The sequence below is a fragment of the Meriones unguiculatus genome, chromosome 12 (assembly GCF_030254825.1).
Source record: "Meriones unguiculatus strain TT.TT164.6M chromosome 12, Bangor_MerUng_6.1, whole genome shotgun sequence".
Classification (NCBI taxonomy): Eukaryota; Metazoa; Chordata; class Mammalia; order Rodentia; family Muridae; genus Meriones; species Meriones unguiculatus.
In genome coordinates this window covers 86,107,240-86,123,908 of record NC_083360.1, presented here as the reverse complement: position 1 = coordinate 86,123,908, position 16,669 = coordinate 86,107,240, and the positions used below count along the sequence as shown (strand labels likewise).

The 16,669-nt window shown below is 55.9% G+C and overlaps 1 protein-coding gene and 1 long non-coding RNA gene across 2 annotated transcripts in view; one reads left to right on the top strand and one right to left on the bottom strand.

Annotated features, from left to right (window-relative positions):
- Positions 1 to 635: 635 nt before the first annotated feature.
- Slc1a7 (solute carrier family 1 member 7) overlaps positions 636 to 16,669 on the bottom strand; it is a 36,945-nt gene continuing 20,911 nt past the window's right edge. The window contains exons 4-11 of the mRNA XM_021661294.2: positions 10,509 to 10,551; positions 8,477 to 8,699; positions 5,610 to 5,709; positions 4,812 to 5,045; positions 3,455 to 3,649; positions 2,883 to 3,017; positions 2,420 to 2,522; positions 636 to 1,696 (exon numbers count right to left, since the gene is read on the bottom strand). Coding sequence (XP_021516969.1) covers positions 1,478 to 1,696; positions 2,420 to 2,522; positions 2,883 to 3,017; positions 3,455 to 3,649; positions 4,812 to 5,045; positions 5,610 to 5,709; positions 8,477 to 8,699; positions 10,509 to 10,551 — 1,252 coding nt within the window. The 3' untranslated portion in view covers positions 636 to 1,477. The remainder of the gene's footprint in view (positions 1,697 to 2,419; positions 2,523 to 2,882; positions 3,018 to 3,454; positions 3,650 to 4,811; positions 5,046 to 5,609; positions 5,710 to 8,476; positions 8,700 to 10,508; positions 10,552 to 16,669) is intronic.
- Positions 2,397 to 16,470, top strand: LOC132646860 (uncharacterized). Its single transcript, XR_009585192.1, has 2 exons — positions 2,397 to 2,535; positions 15,661 to 16,470. It is a non-coding gene; the product is annotated as an uncharacterized LOC132646860 (long non-coding RNA).

Genomic DNA, 16,669 nt, shown 5'->3' with positions numbered 1-16,669 from the left:
GGACAGCTATGCACACTTGTGAGAGAGGGCCATGGAGGGTGAAAGGGTGGGAGGGCGTGACCTGTGGCTGGGCCCTTCCTGGGGTCTACACACTCAGTGGGAGGAGGGCAGATACAGTTCAAGCCTGAGGGTATGTGCCCTCCTGACCCTCCAGTGGCCTTGGGGAGGCCTGTCTCCTCCCTGGGCCTCAGCATCCTCGTGGGCCTAGAATATGACTCCTCTGGCCCCCTTCCCTGCCCCACCCCCATCTCCAGCGAGAACACATTGTGTGGCCAGCGCTCTTCTCTGCCCCTTAGGCCTCTTGGGTCAGGCTCTTCTCTAAGGCAAACCATTGACCAAGGGCAGCTTCTAATGGGAATGTTTCCTTTCCTGAGGTCTGATTCCTGAGCCCAGACCAGGTCGAGCCAGGGAAGGAGGTCTGTCTATAGCACCCCTGGAAAATATTGAGGTGGCCTGAGGTGGGCTTGTTCCTACCGCCTCCTGCATGTGACAGCTCAGACGGGCCAGTCCTCACTGGGGCCAGCAGGACAGGCTGATAGGTGCTGTCAGCTTGTGTCAGCTCAACAAAGAGGTGTTGCCCAGAGTCTGGTCTCAAACCGGAGAGCGTGGCCCATGCCTTATTATCTCAGCACTTGGGGAGGCCGGGGCAGGGGGATTGCTCCTAGCAGAGTCTACATAATGGGTAGCTAGACTAGTGCAAAACAAGACCCTGTCTCAAGACACAAAACAAAACACACAGTCTGTTATGGACACAGTCTTGAAAAAAAAAAAAAAGACCTTTATTTGTCACATTATTGCAAACACGGAAAAGACTGGGAACTCTCTTTACACTTTGCCACACAAGCCTTTGTGGAGATCTGACCCCAAGGTCCTGCTAATCAGTTGGCCCAGCACCCCACCTAGGCCTCCCTCCTGTGGTCCATCTTGCCCACCTGTCCCACGGGAGTCTGGTTGGGCCCTGCCCATGGGGTTCTTCAGCCCTAGTGGATATCAGTCTCTGAATCAGACGAGAGGCCTGGTGGACAGGAACAGACAGGCTGGGGCATGCAAAAGCCACAGGTCTCAGTCCTGGGATGGGCCAGCCCTTCCTGGGAGGGTTGGCTTAAAACCACGTGCTGTGGGGGTGGAGCAGGGTTGACCTGGCCTGGACGCAGCTGGGCCAGGAACAGGGACGATGTTGTTATATCTTCGTGAGTTGGAAGCGGTTGTGGCCTCGGGGACCCTGGAAAGAGGGCAGAGCCTCTTACAGGCTGCCTTGTCCACCAGAAGGGAGAGGCCAGGGTTCATCGGAGTGAACATCCTGGCCCTGACTTTCAGGGAGTGGTTTTAGCTCCCACGCCCCCAAACCGTACAAAGTAGAGGCAAAGACCCCTGCCCGGCTCATGTAGGAGAAGCTGTCCCAGTCAGGCCTTGGGCGGCGGAGCCATGGTTGCTGGCCGGAGCTCGCGCATGCGCTTGCCTCTCCCGCCCTGCAGCCTCACACATTGGTCTCCAGCTCGCTGATCTCGATGGTGCAGTGGTCTAGGCTGGCAGTGCCCGGCTCCTCATCCTGCTCTACCTGGACTGGGATGTGGTGGGGGCACGTGGGGCCGAGGGTCAGCTCCGAGGCCTCGGCCACGTTCTTCACGCAGCCGTTCTGCTGGGCGGCCACGATCTCCTGCAGGGGCACGGGCGTGGTCTCATAGGGGAGCAGTTTCTGGAGAGGAAACGGGCCTTGTTAGCACTGGGAGGGACTGAGGGTGGGCCGCGCAGAGCCATTTCAGGGGCTGGGAGCTACCGAAAGGGGTTTTCCGATAGACACAGCTGGGCAGCCTTGGCGGGCCACGGGCCTCTCTGGGCACAGTCTGCAGGCTGCCCTGCCACCTGCCTCCTATCTTGGTAAATGAAGGACTAGCCCGGAATCCAGTGGGGAAACGGCAGCTCCCTGCCTGAGCCTCAGCGGCTACACAGACCAGACGGCTCCCGGCTGCTCCACACACGTCCTATGTGAGGGACTGGGTTTCTCGGAGGGAAGATGTACTGTTTTCTCCCACCGCTCACCAGCCAGGGCTGGGCACCCCGGCCGGTCCTCCATGAATAGGTGTTAGAGCAGCCGGAAGCTGTGGAGGATGTGGCGGAAGGCTTCCCGGCGGGTGGGCGGGACATCCGGAGCGCTGCAACTCCACCTGCCTCAACCCTCCTAATACTTCCACCCTTTAATCCAGTTCCTCACCCTTCAGTGGTGACACTTTACCCCCCAACCATAAAATTTTCGTTGCGATTTCATAACTGCAAGTTTGCCACTGTTACGAATCGTGACGGGAATATCTGAGGTGCCGGATATGCTGCTCTGCCCCCGCCCCCGACCCCGTGAAAGGGTCACGACCCACAGGCTGAGAACCACGGTCTCAGCGGCTTCCCGGAGAGACACTGTTCTCACCTCAGTACCCGTGTCCTGAGCAAAATCCTTCCGGCAGATGTGGGCCATGATGCCCGCCGCCAGCGCGTCACCCAGCACGTTTATCATGGTGCGGAAGCGGTCCCTGGCAAGCCAAGGTGGGTAGTGAGCCGCCGCGGCAGCCTCGGTGGGGCGCGGGGAGAGGGCCACACTCAAGTGCGGAGCGTGAGGCCACCGCAGGGAGGCACAGGCAGTGGCCAAAGGCAGGGGTGCACCCGCCCCTCCCCCCCAGGGGTGGCGAAGCAGCTCAGGAAATCCCTTCATGACACAGACACGGTTTAGAGGGTCCAGACCTGGAGTCCCTATCTTTAGAGACTTTTAGAGAGGTCAAGGGGGCTCGTGACTCTGGAAGCCCAGGTCACACAAGCAAGCTGGTGTGGGTTATTGGGGCGCTGACAGGTGGCCATTCCCCCAGCCTGGGTGGGGACCCGAGCCGAGCACTCACAGAGCCCAGTCTACAGCGATGATGAGGTTGATGTCGTCGGTGGGCAGGCCTACAGAGGTGAGCACAATGACCATGGTGACCAGCCCCGCCTGCGGGATGCCGGCCGCCCCAATGCTGGCTGCAGTGGCCGTGATGCTGCGGAGGGAGAAGGAGCTGGCGGTAACACTGCCACGGGCCTGGCTCCAAGGACCAGAGCAGGATGCCGGGGCCTCGGAGCCAGCCAAGGGTCTCCATCCCCATCCTGGGAGGAAGGGGAGGCGGCTGGAAGACTGCCTCTGTGGGACAGAGAGGCTCAGAGACTCTGGCGGTCTACAGCCCAGCTCGCCCAGCCTCACTGTGGGCCTGTCCTTGTGTGCTGGCATTGGCCTACAGGGAGGCCGCCTCAGACTCTATCATTGCAGCGGCCTGCCCTTGACACCAGCCTCCCCGGTCCTCGGGCCCAGCCCTCACCTCTGCTCACCCTGATCCCGGAGACCAGGCCTGCCCTAGCCCCAGCACCTCTGCCCACAGTTAGCACGTACCCATGTCCTTGCTGACCCAGGGGGCCCCTGGGGCGTGGCGTTAGCACACACCTGATAGTGATGATCTGGCCGAAGTCCAGCTCGTAGTTGTTGACCTGGGCAATGAAGATGGCAGCCACGGCCTCGTAGAGCGCCGTGCCGTCCATGTTGATGGTGGCGCCCACAGGCAGCACGAAGCGAGCGATGCGCCGGTCGATGTGGTTGTTCTCCAGCAGGCACTTGAAGGTGATGGGCAGTGTGGCTGAGCTACGGGCAGAGGGGCGGGTGTCTGCCCACCACCCTCTTCCGGATTGGCCCGGGCCCCTGAAGGGAGCCGCCACCCAAGAGCCAGCTCACTGGTGCCCTGACGGAAACGCGTGACGTGCGTGCGGGTCACCGCTGTGGAGTAGCCATGGGCATGTCCTTTTCTACATCTTTCCTGGGGAGGGATGCTACCGAGGCTCAATGCCGCAGGGTGTGCCAAGAGTATCTACCTGTGGGGACCCGCAGAGACCATCCCGGAGTGCCTGGACCCTGAGTCCAGCCTCCCGCAGGGCCTCGGTCAGCCCTGAAGCCTGGGCACCTTGGTTTCTGTTGTGCACAACTCCCAGGTCAAAGGGCAATTGCCGGATTGAGCTATGCAGTGCTCAGAGCAGCACCTGATGCTCACTCTTCGGAGGGGCTTCCGCTGCGGGGGTGGGGCGCCTCTGACAGGGGTGAGGCGTGGCATAGTCGGGGAGACTGAGGCCCAGGCCGGAAAGGTGAGGGCTGCAAGGAACACTAGGCCTTTGGCCCCAAAGGATGGGCTCAGGTCCCCACACTTGCTCTCAGTGTATTCCCTTCCTCGCTCCTCTATCCCAGGTCCTCTGTCCTCAGCTGTGGTGGGAAGTCCCCAAGGCTGGGCGTGGGTTCACCCGAGGACATTATCCCAGCCTCGGAAGCAATCCCGTGCAGGTTACAGGTTGTTCCGGTCCAGGCAAGGGGACACTGAGGCCCGAGAAGGTTAAATGACAGCTAGGCATCATAGAATCATGGCTCCAGCCTTGGCTGTCCAGAAAGGCTGCCAAGGTGGAGATAGGTTATTCTGCCTTGGCGGTCGATCTGGAGTAGATAGAGAGAGCCCCTGTGTGTGAGGGGGCCTGACAGGAACATGTGGGGCTGTGGAAGCAATGTGGCCCCTGTGCCCATAGAGTGAGGAAAGGACCTCTGAAGACCGAGAAATCTCTGGGACCAGGGGCAAAGGAAGGCCTGAAGAACGACTAAGGCAGAACGTCCCCCTATGGTCATATCACTATGGCCCTGTCGACAGCCCTGAAGGCTGTCTGAGGAGCCGTGTGGGTCTGTGCCCATGGGTGAATGATGGCTGGAGAGACGGATGGAGTTCTGTTCAGCCTCCCCCCAGCCCACTGAGCTCCTCATCCGGGGCTACCTGGAGGAGGTGGCCAACGCGATGAGCAGAGCCTGGAGGACTCCACGGATGAAGACAATGGGGTTCTTCCTGGTGATGAGGAAGTAGAGCAGGGGCAGGATGAGGAGGCCGTGGACCACCAGCCCACATACCACAGTCACGGCATAGAAGCCCAGCTTTTTCCCCACTGCGCTGGGGTCATCCATCTCCAGGATCTTGCCGGCGATCAGGAAGACGATGCCGAAGGGGAAGTACCTGGGGAGGCAGAGTGGCCTCAGCTTGGGTTTGGGGTCCCATCCTACCGGGCACCTTGTCACTGTCTGATCTCAAGCCCCCCCTGGCTCACACACCCTGAGTGAGACCGTAACTGGGGTGCTTAGCTGAGAGGCAGGCCCATGGCCTCACCAGTTCCCCTAGTTCTAGACAGACCACCCTTCTCTGCTATCTCCATCCATGCCTCTGGGGACTTGAAGAAGCCCCACTCTAGCTCAGCAATGTCACCCTTCCTAGGTGACGGTGGTAGATCTCTGACTGGGAGGTGCCTGAGGCCTGAACCCTGAGCCAGGCATGGTTTCTGGTTCTCACTTCCACTGTGTGTTTTCTCCAAGAGCTAGCTGAGCAGGTTTCTCAGCACAGGGAAACTGAGGCCGAGGCAGCTGAAGGCAAGGCTTGATTGGGCAGGGAACCCCCCACACCCGGCTAGTCCCAGGACCCAGGCCCAGGCTGAGCCTCCTGTGCAGTTTGTTGAGCTCTTCCAAGGACACTGAGAATGGGTCAGAGATGTTCCCCTCCCTCTGTCCAGGCCAGGAGGAGACTTACCACCCCGCCACTGCCACGATCTTCATGACGGACTCATTAAGGCACTGACAGAAGCTGACCAGGGGGGTCCCACTGTCACCCATGCGGCCCAGCATGATGCCTGCGGGGTCACACAGAGAGTCATGGGGGCACCAGGCCATCGTGCAGGCGTGCTGATGATAGCCACACAATCCAGAGCTCCGCCCTTGCGGACACCCCCACGGCTCCTCCACTCATGAGCGCTCTCATCTCTAGTTCGTTCTCCACACAGTGGTGGAGAACACATCCTTATGGCCAGTCCGCCTTGACCATTGCCCCAGCTCCAGCCGCACTTGCCTGACTCTACATTACCCGGCTCTGCCCTTCCTCCCCGGGCCCTGGCCTCAGGGACCTTAGGGTTCTAGGTGGCATGCTCCCTGCTGCCTCGGTAGATCTGAAGGTCTGGCTGTCAGTTCTCTTGGTAAGAACACGTGGGGAGACTGGTCCTTGGGGTCAGCCCTGTGACGGGGCACCACCATGCCATTCTTGAGAGGGTGGCCGTGTGGCTGCCGTCATCCTGGGGAGCCACACTCGGACACTATCCTCCCAAAGTTCAGCATACTACTCCCTGGCTCGCTCAGCAGGGGAGAGAGTGGACACCAGACCCTGGCCTGTGGGGCTACGGAGAAGGCCTCTGTCACCACAACCCACACAGAAGTCACCTTGCAGTAATGGGGCGAAGAAGGGCCTATGCCTGTGTAAGCAGTAGAAGCCAGGACTGAGGTGACCCTGGGCCAGGCCTGCCCATCTGGCCTGTGGCATCCTGACAAATAAGGAGCCAGCTTATGCCTTCCAGCTCTGTCTGGCTACTCCTGTCCCTCCTCACTTCACTTGAACATCACCGGGATGAGATTGGATAATGAAGATCTAGTGTCCATAGGACTCAGGTGTGACAATGAGGCACCCATAGACAAGGTGACCTGAGCACCAGCTGTGTCCCCAAGCCGGGAAGACAAAGGAAAGGGCCCCAGAGTAAAGGACAGAAGAGCCTTGATTAGAGCAACTGTGCAGGATGGCATGGCTATGCCCAGGGGTGGGCATAGGATGGCGCATGCAGGAGTGGGCACGCGAAGCACAAACGTGCAGCGGTAACACAGACAGTTATACTGCCCAGAGAACACTGAGAATCTCAGACGTTTCTTTCTCTCTGCTACCTGGTGGCCTTTATTTGTCGCCGTGGACGCTGTGCTTGAGGGGAAAGAAAGCCTAGTGGTCAGGTTGCCAGGTGCACTCACAGAATCTCCAGGGTCAGACTCGGGTCTTAGCCCTCTACAGGGCCGGGGTTTGGGGCGAGGCAATTAGAGCTCTGCCATCCCTCACTGTCTCCACACTCAGTCATCATCCAAGCACCTCTAACAGGTTTCCCCGAGCCCTGCCCTCAACAGCCACCACAGAGGGTCCAGGCAAATGGACGACAAGCCGGACAAGTGACGCTGAGTCACCTAACAAAGGGTCAGCGCACTCCGCACAGACAGAGAAAAACACAGCAGGGCCAGGTGTTCACTGTGGAGCGTGCTGGGCAGAGACCTGGGCTTCTGACTGAGCCCAGGGCCGAGAAGACCCGAGTGAGAACGTGGGCATACTTGTGGGGAGGGCCCTGGAGGATGAAAGCGGTGGCAGGGAGGAGGGACAAGGGCAATGGGCACAGGAGACTAGAAGCCCGGGCCACAGGACTGCAGGGAGACTCCTGCAACTCCGAAAGCCCTATTTGGCTTCTGTCTGAGCTCAGCCTACAGAACAGGACCAGCTTCTTGACCCTGATGACACACCAGAAGGGACCAGAGTGCACGGTGTGGGGGGACCTCCAGGCATCAGTTGCAGGAGCCACGTGGCTCCAGGGTGGCAGGAGCCGGGGAGGGGACAGTGTTGCCGAGGCCAGCTAGAACGTGGCCCAGGCGCCTCACGTACACGGCGGGATGCCGAGCGTCAAAATGCATAAGAACAAAATGCTGTGGAAAAACCAGGGAAGCAGGAGGCAGCCACACCAGGGCTGGCTGCTAACGGGCTCTCCAGCCAGCCAGGGCTGCAGCTGCCCCAAGAGAGAAAGGGGTCCTGTGTGTGGCCGTGCTGGTGGGCGGCTTCTCCAGCAGAAGGCCGTGGAATCTGAAGCTATACGGTTTAGGGGCCTCTTTAAGAGCGAGAATATAGGCCAGGTAAGCGTATGCCTATAATCCCGCTTGGCAGAGGGAGCAGCAGGCTCAGGAACGCAAGGCCATCCTCAGTGAGGTTGAGGGCTAGCTCAGGCTGCATGAGGCACTGCCTCAAAACAAAACGAAACAAAAACGAACAAAAATCTGTCTTCACTGTATATGTATGTGAAATCCTCAAAAGTAAAAAGAAAAAAGTTCAAAGCAAAACATAAACAAACCCAAGGATATACAACTCCACACCCACCACTACAAAAAAGACACTTTGAAAGTTCACAAACAAGTAAGGGACCCCAAGTCACACCCTTAGTGGCTTATGGCAAATCACTGTGGTTGCAGGGACTTTGGAGACCCTGCAAATACTTGCACAGGGAAAGACGAACTCAGGCAAGCCACTGCGAGCCCTGAGAAATGACACAAACAGCTCTGGAGAGAGCGGCAGATAGGGAAAAGCCTAGAATGTGGGGTGAAAGCCTTGACGGACAGTTCCTCCCCAGCTACCAACCCAAGACTTCAGCGAAAGGTCTCACCAAGGCCAGGGTGCGAGGAGGGGGCTGAGGGTTGGGAGGAGGAGAGGGGAGGGCAGCCCCAGGGACGAGAATTCTCGGGATGAGCTCAAGGGCTTGGAGCCCCGTTGGTAGAGCAGGAAAGAAGGGCCTGGGAGATTCGGAGGGTACCTCTGGGGCCACTGCCAACACATACCCATGGTGGCCGAGAAGATCACAATGCCTAGGACGTTCATGCCATCGCTGGTGCCAGGCTCTGACTTGTAGACGATTTCAGGCGGGGGGGTCAGGTCCAGGGCAAAGTTCTGCACTCGAGAGCCGTTGTCTTCCTGGACCCCGTAGATGAGGACCCGCCGAGGAGGGGCTTCCTCTGGAGCCCCCTTGGGGGACTTGATAACTGGGGTGGTCTTGGTGCGGTACTGTGGGGGAGCGTGCCAACCAGGAGGGGGTCAGCACACAGGGAACGCTGAAGGCGCCGCACTCGTACCGTATGGATGCCCAGACGGGCTGTTGAGGGAGAGGCTGGCAAGCCGGACGTTACCCACCACGAAGAGAAGGGGGGCACGCTGCCTGAAGCGCCCTCCAGCTCTCTGCCACCACCAGCCGACTCCCTCGCCCGCCCGAGGCTGCCTGTCTCCTCCTTTGCCAGGAGCCTTGTCACCCCTCTCACCAGGCCGGTACCCATGCACCCGACAGCCTGGTGCCCCGCTGTCCACCGGACAGATCCAGACCCTTCTCAGAGAGCGTTGCCAGGCCCCGGGCCTGGCTGATGAGGTCTTCTGCCTCTGCCCAACGGGCCATTCCTAGATCTCGCTCCCTCGTTCCTCAGATTCCGGGGGCCCAGACGAGGGGCAGCCGTCCCTTCCAACAGCACGGTATCAAGATGGAGAGGACTTCCGGGGCGGGTGGGGGACCTATCCGGGAAACACATGGCCCGAAAGAGTCCCACGATTGCATCTCCCTCACTGGATGAAATAGGTGGGTCCCACAGCTCCTGGCACGCGGAGCGTCCCACGTGAGGGATTAGCACACACAGAACCGAATCAGACACGTTTCTGCCTCGGGGGAGAGAGTGGTTAGCAAAAGGGGGGCCTTTGGAATAGTTTGCCGAAAGGAAAGTGTTAACACAATAAAGTAGTGTATGCGCTATAACATTCTCCATCACGGGCCAATGGTACACCGCCCTGCCTGGCTTTCAGAGCCCTGTACCCTGTGGCTGCATCCACAGAGGAAGGCGAAGATGTCGAGGCTTGCTTCAGCTTCTTGACTGCTCGTTTTGGGGTCCCTTTCCAGACCCTTAGCCACCTGCTCTGGGTCCCCAGCCCAACACTTAGCCTGGCCCAGGCAAGGGCTTTCGGAAAACACAGGTAACGGGCAGGCAGCAGGAGGGGGAGAGATCTGGAAAGGAGCTGAAGTGTGGGCGAAACGACCAGGAACAACAGTGCTTGCCGCCTGGGGAGGGTGCTCGGGACACGGGGGGCATGTGGGCGGCAGGGCGCCCACTGCAGGCCCGACGATCCTAATTTTAATTTAAAACTCTGATCCGGAGAAGCAATGCCATCTGCTTCCTCTGTTTCTAGATCCCTGACCGTAGAGGTCCTGTCGCCCCAGGCTGCCCCTGCTTCCTGAGTTCTGGGATACAGGTAGATTATCAAACCTCGTCTATGCGGGGCTGGGAATCAAACCCAGGGCTTTGAGCATGCTATGTAAATACGCTACCGACGGAGCCACATGCCCCAGGGCCTGCTTCGTGTATTTTAATGTTTTCCTAATTTCCAACAGTGAATGCTATTGTTATTGTTACGGAAGGGTTATTTTTAGAGAGAAGCCAGCCTGGCCTGAATTCACCCACCCTCTTGTCCTTGTCTAGTCGTATAATCTTGACTAACGATCTACTTCTGAGCCTCAGTTTTATCATCCAGGAAATGGGCTGGTCTTACCTGGTCTTAGTGTGGACACAGTAAGGGTGACGGGAGGGCCAGTGTGAACACCAGTGTCCTGAGTCGGGTGCTCAGTCAAGGCTTTCTTCTGCCCCACCAAATGTCTTTATGAGCAACTGGAACCCAGGACCAGGGTGTGGCCATGGGAGGTGCTAAGATATGGATCCTACCTATGTCCCCTCCCCCCTGGCATCCACCTGTAGAAGACAGGGAGGCTGCTGGCCTGTCACTTTTCAACCTTCCCCCTTCCTCTCCTGTTCTTCCCCTCCATAGCCAGGCTCTGCTCACCTGTTTGAATGTGGCTTCTACCAGGTTGGCCGGGAACATGTTCCTGGGAAGAGAAGAGAGGCAGCAATTGAGGGATTCAGTGTCAGGAGAGGAGGCTTTACGTGTGTGTGTGTGTGTGTGTGTGTTTGTGTGTGTGTGTGTGTGATCAGAACACACTCGCGGTAGTGGGAGTGGAAGGCTTCCATGAGCCTCACCTGAAGTGTTTCCTCCCTATGTCAACTTAGGGGATCCTTCCTCTGTCCTAGGCCTTGTTCACACTGCTCCCCCAGACTGGCATGGCATACCTGCATCCATGACTGCTTAGCTGCTAGGCAAACCAGCCCATTTTCCCTAGCCAGCTATGTCTGAAGCCTAGGCAGACCTGGCCTCTTTGCATGTGGCTCACCTTGGCGACTCAGACGTTTATCTTCCCATGTGATGGCCTCCTAAAGGCAAGTCTCCATTTCAACCCCTCTATCCTTTGGTTTATTTGGTTTTTGAGACAGGATCTCGCCATATAGATTTGGCTGCCCTGGATCTCACTCTATAGACCAGGCTGGCCTCAAACTCCTAGAGATCAGCCTGTCTCTGCCTCCCAAGTGCTGGGTCTAAAGATGTGTGCCATTACACGTGGCTTCCCCTCCATCTTTGATATCCGTTGTGTATGTGTGCCCAACTTCAGACCAGACACACAAGTGAACCATTATGGCCATCTCTTCAGGGACTGGCCTTAGGACACCCCCCCACACACACACACACCAGAGCCCCCAACCTGAGGATGCTGTGTTAGGAAACCTTAAGATGGCAGGGAAGGTGCCTAAGTCACGCACATGCACATCCTGCCTGTCAGTCATCTCTGAACCTATGCAGCCAGTGCCTGGAGCCCAGGAGTGTGACGGAACAATGACAGCCAGCACCTCTAGCACATACTCAGTGTTTTCCTTTCAACTTTTGGACCGGCAGTTGGTTGACTCCATGGACACAAAACACCAGTGGAGGGCTGACTGCGTCTTACTAGTGTTTATTTGAAGGCTGAAGGTGGAGGGGCTTTTGTCCTGCCAGATATAAAAATATGCCAGACAAGTATAACTTGTTGTCAATCCAACGTACACTACACACGGCTGTAAAGCATATGTAGCCATCAGTATGGCAACCCACACCATAGAGCCCGGAGCCCAGGGCAGAACCTCCCATGGCTCAGCATTGCATTTCTGTGTCATTACTATTATGCGTTGTGCACATGAGTGTCATGTGTGAGGAGGTCAGAGACAACTTTCAGGGGTCAGTTCTTTCCTTTTGCCTTTAGTGGGTTCTAGGGTTCAAACTTGGCTTGTCAGGCTTGTGTGGAAAGCACCTTTACCTGACGAGCTTTATCTTGCCAGCTTGTCTATCTGTCTGTCTGTCCATCTATCTATCCATCTATCATCTATTTATGTGTTCATCCATCCATTCATCTGTGTGTCTCTCATCAACTATATATTCATCTATCATCTATTATCTCTCATCAACTATCTATTCATCTATCTATCATTATCTCCATCCATCTATTTATCTATTCATCTATCTATCTATCCATCTATCTATCTATCATCCATCTATTCATCTATCTGTCCATCTATCCATTTGTCTATCTATCCATCTGTCTATCTATCCATCCATCCATCATCTATTTATTTGTTTGTCCATCCAATCATCTATCAATCTGTCTGTCTAGCTGTCCATCTATCCATTCATCCGTCCATTTATCTGTAGACATGGTTTCACCATTTAACACAGGCTGCCCTCAAACTCACCATCCTCCCAGGGCTCAGATTTACACACGTGTGCTACTGTGCCTGGCCCAAGAACCTCATATTTGCGAAAGCTGCTTCACAAGCCAGTGAGGAATTACAGGGTTCACAATGAGAACTGAATAGCTGGCCGTCCATTCTGAAGAGTCATTCATTCAGAATGTCATTCAAGAATCATTCTGTCATTAAACATCTTCCACAGAAACAAATTTCACTGACACCGAAACAATTATTTCAAGTGAAATAGTAAAATTCTAGAGGTCAGTAGGCTAATATTTTTATGACCTCCCAAATACGAAAGGATCTGCCGAGAACAAAGTGGACAAACCAACTGATTTTTGCTCACGCAACCCTGGAGCAGTGGGAGCGGGAGGAGCGGGAGGAGCAGGAGGAGCGGGAGGAGCGGGGAGTTCACATCTTCAGCTATATCCTCAGCTATGTAATCAGTTCAAATCCAGCCAGGGCTGCCTGAGCCCCGCCTGGCCTCAGACGACCAAACAGACAAGGTCTACAGTTTAGTTCGAGGTGGCCAGTCCCACTTCTTAGTTTGAAAGGTCCAGCGGTTACATACGATGCTAACATCTGGGTCACTGGTAAGGGTGTGTAGCCACCCTCTGAAAACCTAACGTTATGCCAAAATGAAGATCTGCAGGAAAAACAAGATGCTTCCTGAGGTTACAGTGCAAATGAAATTATAAACAACCTGGACAGGCTGGAGCATCTCAGTGGCCAAAGCCATCACCCTGAGTCTAAAAAGATTTTCAACAAATCCTGCTTTTTTTTTTCCATCTTCACCAGCTGTCTCCTCTCATGGGAGAGGCTATCTCCTCTCATGCTCCCCCGCTCTGTCCCTGGAAGAAAGACGGACACATGGTAGGTGCTCTGTCAATATTTGCTGCATAAACGAATGGTTCCCCAAACAGTAACACTCCAGTAGAGAAAGTCAGAAAGCTATGCACAGCAATTCACTTCCCAGGAGAAGATATGACACCCCCCCCCCTTTTCTTTTTTGTAAAATGACAATGTGCGTGCCGGGGGAATACCGGAAGATGGGTGCCTTCAGGTGGCCCCTGCAGTGACCTTTGTCTAAGAGATTAAGCAGGACACTCCAACCCCATCCTGCACACCCCTCCAAGAAGGTGACAGACTGGGGGTGCTAGCAGCCTCTTGTTCGGGAGTCTGCATTTCCCGGAATGGGCTGTGAGTAACAAGCTCTCGCCGCCTGGCTCGCCCTCCCGTCGCTTGTCCTGGCGATTCTCCACCTCCAAGACTCAGTTCACACGAGTGAGGCTGGGCACGTGGCTGTGAGTGTGCCTCATTTCCTGCACCTCCTCCCCTGTGGCTGAGGCCAGGAGCTGCGGCATTTGTACTCCTGCTAAAAGTCGGGCTCTGTGGACAAATCTGGCCAGAGGAGGAGGCTGAGGAGCTGCCAAGGGGAAGGCTCTGTGTCCCGTGACCCAAGTCACTCATCCTCCCCCAGGGGGAGAAGCAGAGGGCAGGAACTGGGTATCAGGCCTTTCCTGATGGCAGCTAACGTCTGCCATCAGACTGCACTGATTGCCGACCAGTGTGAATTGAACATCTCTCTGGCACCAGCCCCAGGGGCTTCTAGGTGGCTAGCTAATGACCTTAAAGAAAAGACTCTAGCCTGAGCAGAACTGAGAAACTGAGTGTGTACATTCCTTCAAGTCTTCCTTCAGTGCGAGGCCCTTTTTCAAGATGGGCCATGGTCCTTGCTTTGGGAGGCCTGTCAGGGTAAGAGACTCAGGGCCTGGCCATCAAGCCCTGATTCCCATCCTCTCTTGTCCATAATAGGACAGCTCCAGAGACGTGGGAGGAAGTCGCTAAACTCCATCCCTGAAGAATGGCTTTAGTGTAGAGCCCTTGGTGTCCTTTCTTCCAACTTTCTTCACTCTTCCTGGAATACAGATAACATAGCTGGAGCTTGAGCAGCCTTTTTGGACTGTAAGACACACTGAGGATGAGATCCAAGGGCTAACTAAACAAGCGAGCACACAGGCCAAGCCTGAGTCCCTGGAGACAAGGGACAGTGCACTTCTGAGAAAAAGCAAGCCCTGCCCCTCACAAAGCCTCCAGTTCTCAGCTGCAGTACAGACTCATCTTAGTCACTGACAGACTTGCCAGGCAGACTCTTAAACGAGCCATAGTTTTGCTGGGTGGGGGGTTGCACACGCCTTTAATCCCAGCACTTAGGAGGCAGAGGCAGGTGGATCTCTGTCACTTCGAAGCCATCCTGGTCTACAGAGTGAATCCCAGAATAGCCAAGACTACACACAGAAACCCTGTCTTCTTGAAAAAAAGAAAAGAAAAGAGAACCATTTTTTGATTATTAATTTGTAAAATGTTCATTTTCTTTTGGTTCTAGACTCTTGCAGGAGGATTCCTTCTTTATCCCATGAGGCCTGTGCCCTGGTTGCGGCTATATAAAACATAAAACAGACTGTGGCGAGGGACATAAACAGTCAAACCTGCAACTTTTAGGGTCTAGCCTGAGCTCCCTGCTTAGGCCACCCTCCATTCCTGCTGTTTGTACTTTCTCACTGAGACAGTTGCAAACACACTCCCAATCCCTGCCTTGCCCCGCACCAAGGCCCAAAGGTGGGGACGGCTCCTTTTCAAGCACAGCTCCTGAGAGACTCATCCAGCCTCTGGGATGCTAACAGGGTGCTTCGAACGGAGCCAAGTTATTACTTAATCTTCGTGGTGTTTTAACAAGGTGGAAAAAGCAGCAGCCAGCTCTGATTAGCTCTCTGCTTGGACTTCCTGAGGCCGAGCTGGGAGCCGACGTCAGGGTTCTCACTTAGAGCCCTGGGAAATGAACTGATGACTTGGCAGGTCAGCCAGGGACACGATCTGCCGTGATCCAGAATCACTGCTGAGACACGAGCACACAGCTTTGCTTTCCTAGAGGTGTTTCCTTGTTTCCCTGTGTGACCAGCCTCTTGGCCTTTCTGATATTCCACATTGTCACTGTGTCCCCAGGTCTCCAGGGTCTCCGTCCTGGTCATCGGTGTCCTCATTTGGTCATCAGCATGTAGCAGACACTTGCTGTGGGCTTCTCGGGTCCCCTCATTTCATTCCAGAGCCTCAGAGACTGGGGTTCCACTCACCTTCTCCCCTGACTTTGGGGCATGATGGTTGGTCCTGATGTGGGGATTCAGATCTGCAACTCCAGCTCTGGGCACCAGGAGATGGTGCTTAAAGGCAGGCTGAATGGAGCATGCATGGCCGCACTGCCTCCCGGGCATCCTGTGCCCCAAGTAATAGCTCTCTACCCTCCCTGCTCTGCTTCACCCTGCCTGGCTTCTCCAATGCCTCATTTCTTTCTTTCCCTGTTTTGTTTCTTTGTTTTCTGGTGATAGGGATTAAACTTGGAGCCCTGTGAGACTAGGCCCGTATCCTGCCACTGAACTCCACCCAGGCCCAGCATTCCATGTCCAAGGCCTGAAAGGCAACGCAGACCTGGCTTTCACAGTGTTGGAGGCTGAGCTCTGTCATGCTGCCCCGTTACCCACCTCCAGGAGTCTCTGATCACGCCCCAACAGCCTCTTGCTGGCTGTGGGTCTTGTGCGTGCAACTACAGAACCAGAAGGGACCCTGGAAAGGAGAAGCGCCCACCCAAGGCCACAGTGGCTTCTGATTGACAGCAGAAGAGAGTGAAGACTTCAGGACTCGTCCCCCAGGAAGCGTGTGACTCTCCCGGAAGCCCTGAGATGTGGTACCCAGCCACACAGCTATGCAGAGGCTCAGAGCACAAGGATTGATTTCACCATGTGAGGAGCCCCTGAGACCAGACCCACGCTGGAACATTTGACCCCGACACACGTGTGGGACCCAGAGCCTGGCCGCCCTGAGCGGGGCAAGGCAAGTGGGGAAGGCCAGGCTCCCCACATATCAGCAGCTTTTGCCACCCTGTAGAAAAGCTGTTTTGAATCAGGGTCCGAGAAACGATGGCTCCCAGGAGAATAATCCTAGAAACAACGGGTCTTAGAGGGTCTCGCAAAGTGGCCTCAAGTACGCCTGTTCTCCTGCCACGCCTCCTGCCCCTGTCAGCCCCACCAGGCAGCCTGCAGAGTTGCCAAGGACCACTGCATCCTCTGCTGTGATGATAACCAATGGATTAAACCTCTGAACTGTAAGCCAGCCCTGATTAAATGTTTTCCTTTGTAAGAGTTGCTGTGGTCCTTGGTGTCTCTTCGCAGCCATAAAACCCTACCACACAGGCCGTTCCCAGTGTGGTGTGTGTGCAGAGGCCTGACACACCCACACTGCTGGGCTAAGCCCTCCCTCCTCGGGGCCACCAGCCTTATCTTTAGTTTCAAAACCTCCATCTTCAGCTTGGATTGATCCAAGAGATTTAAATGCTGTGGC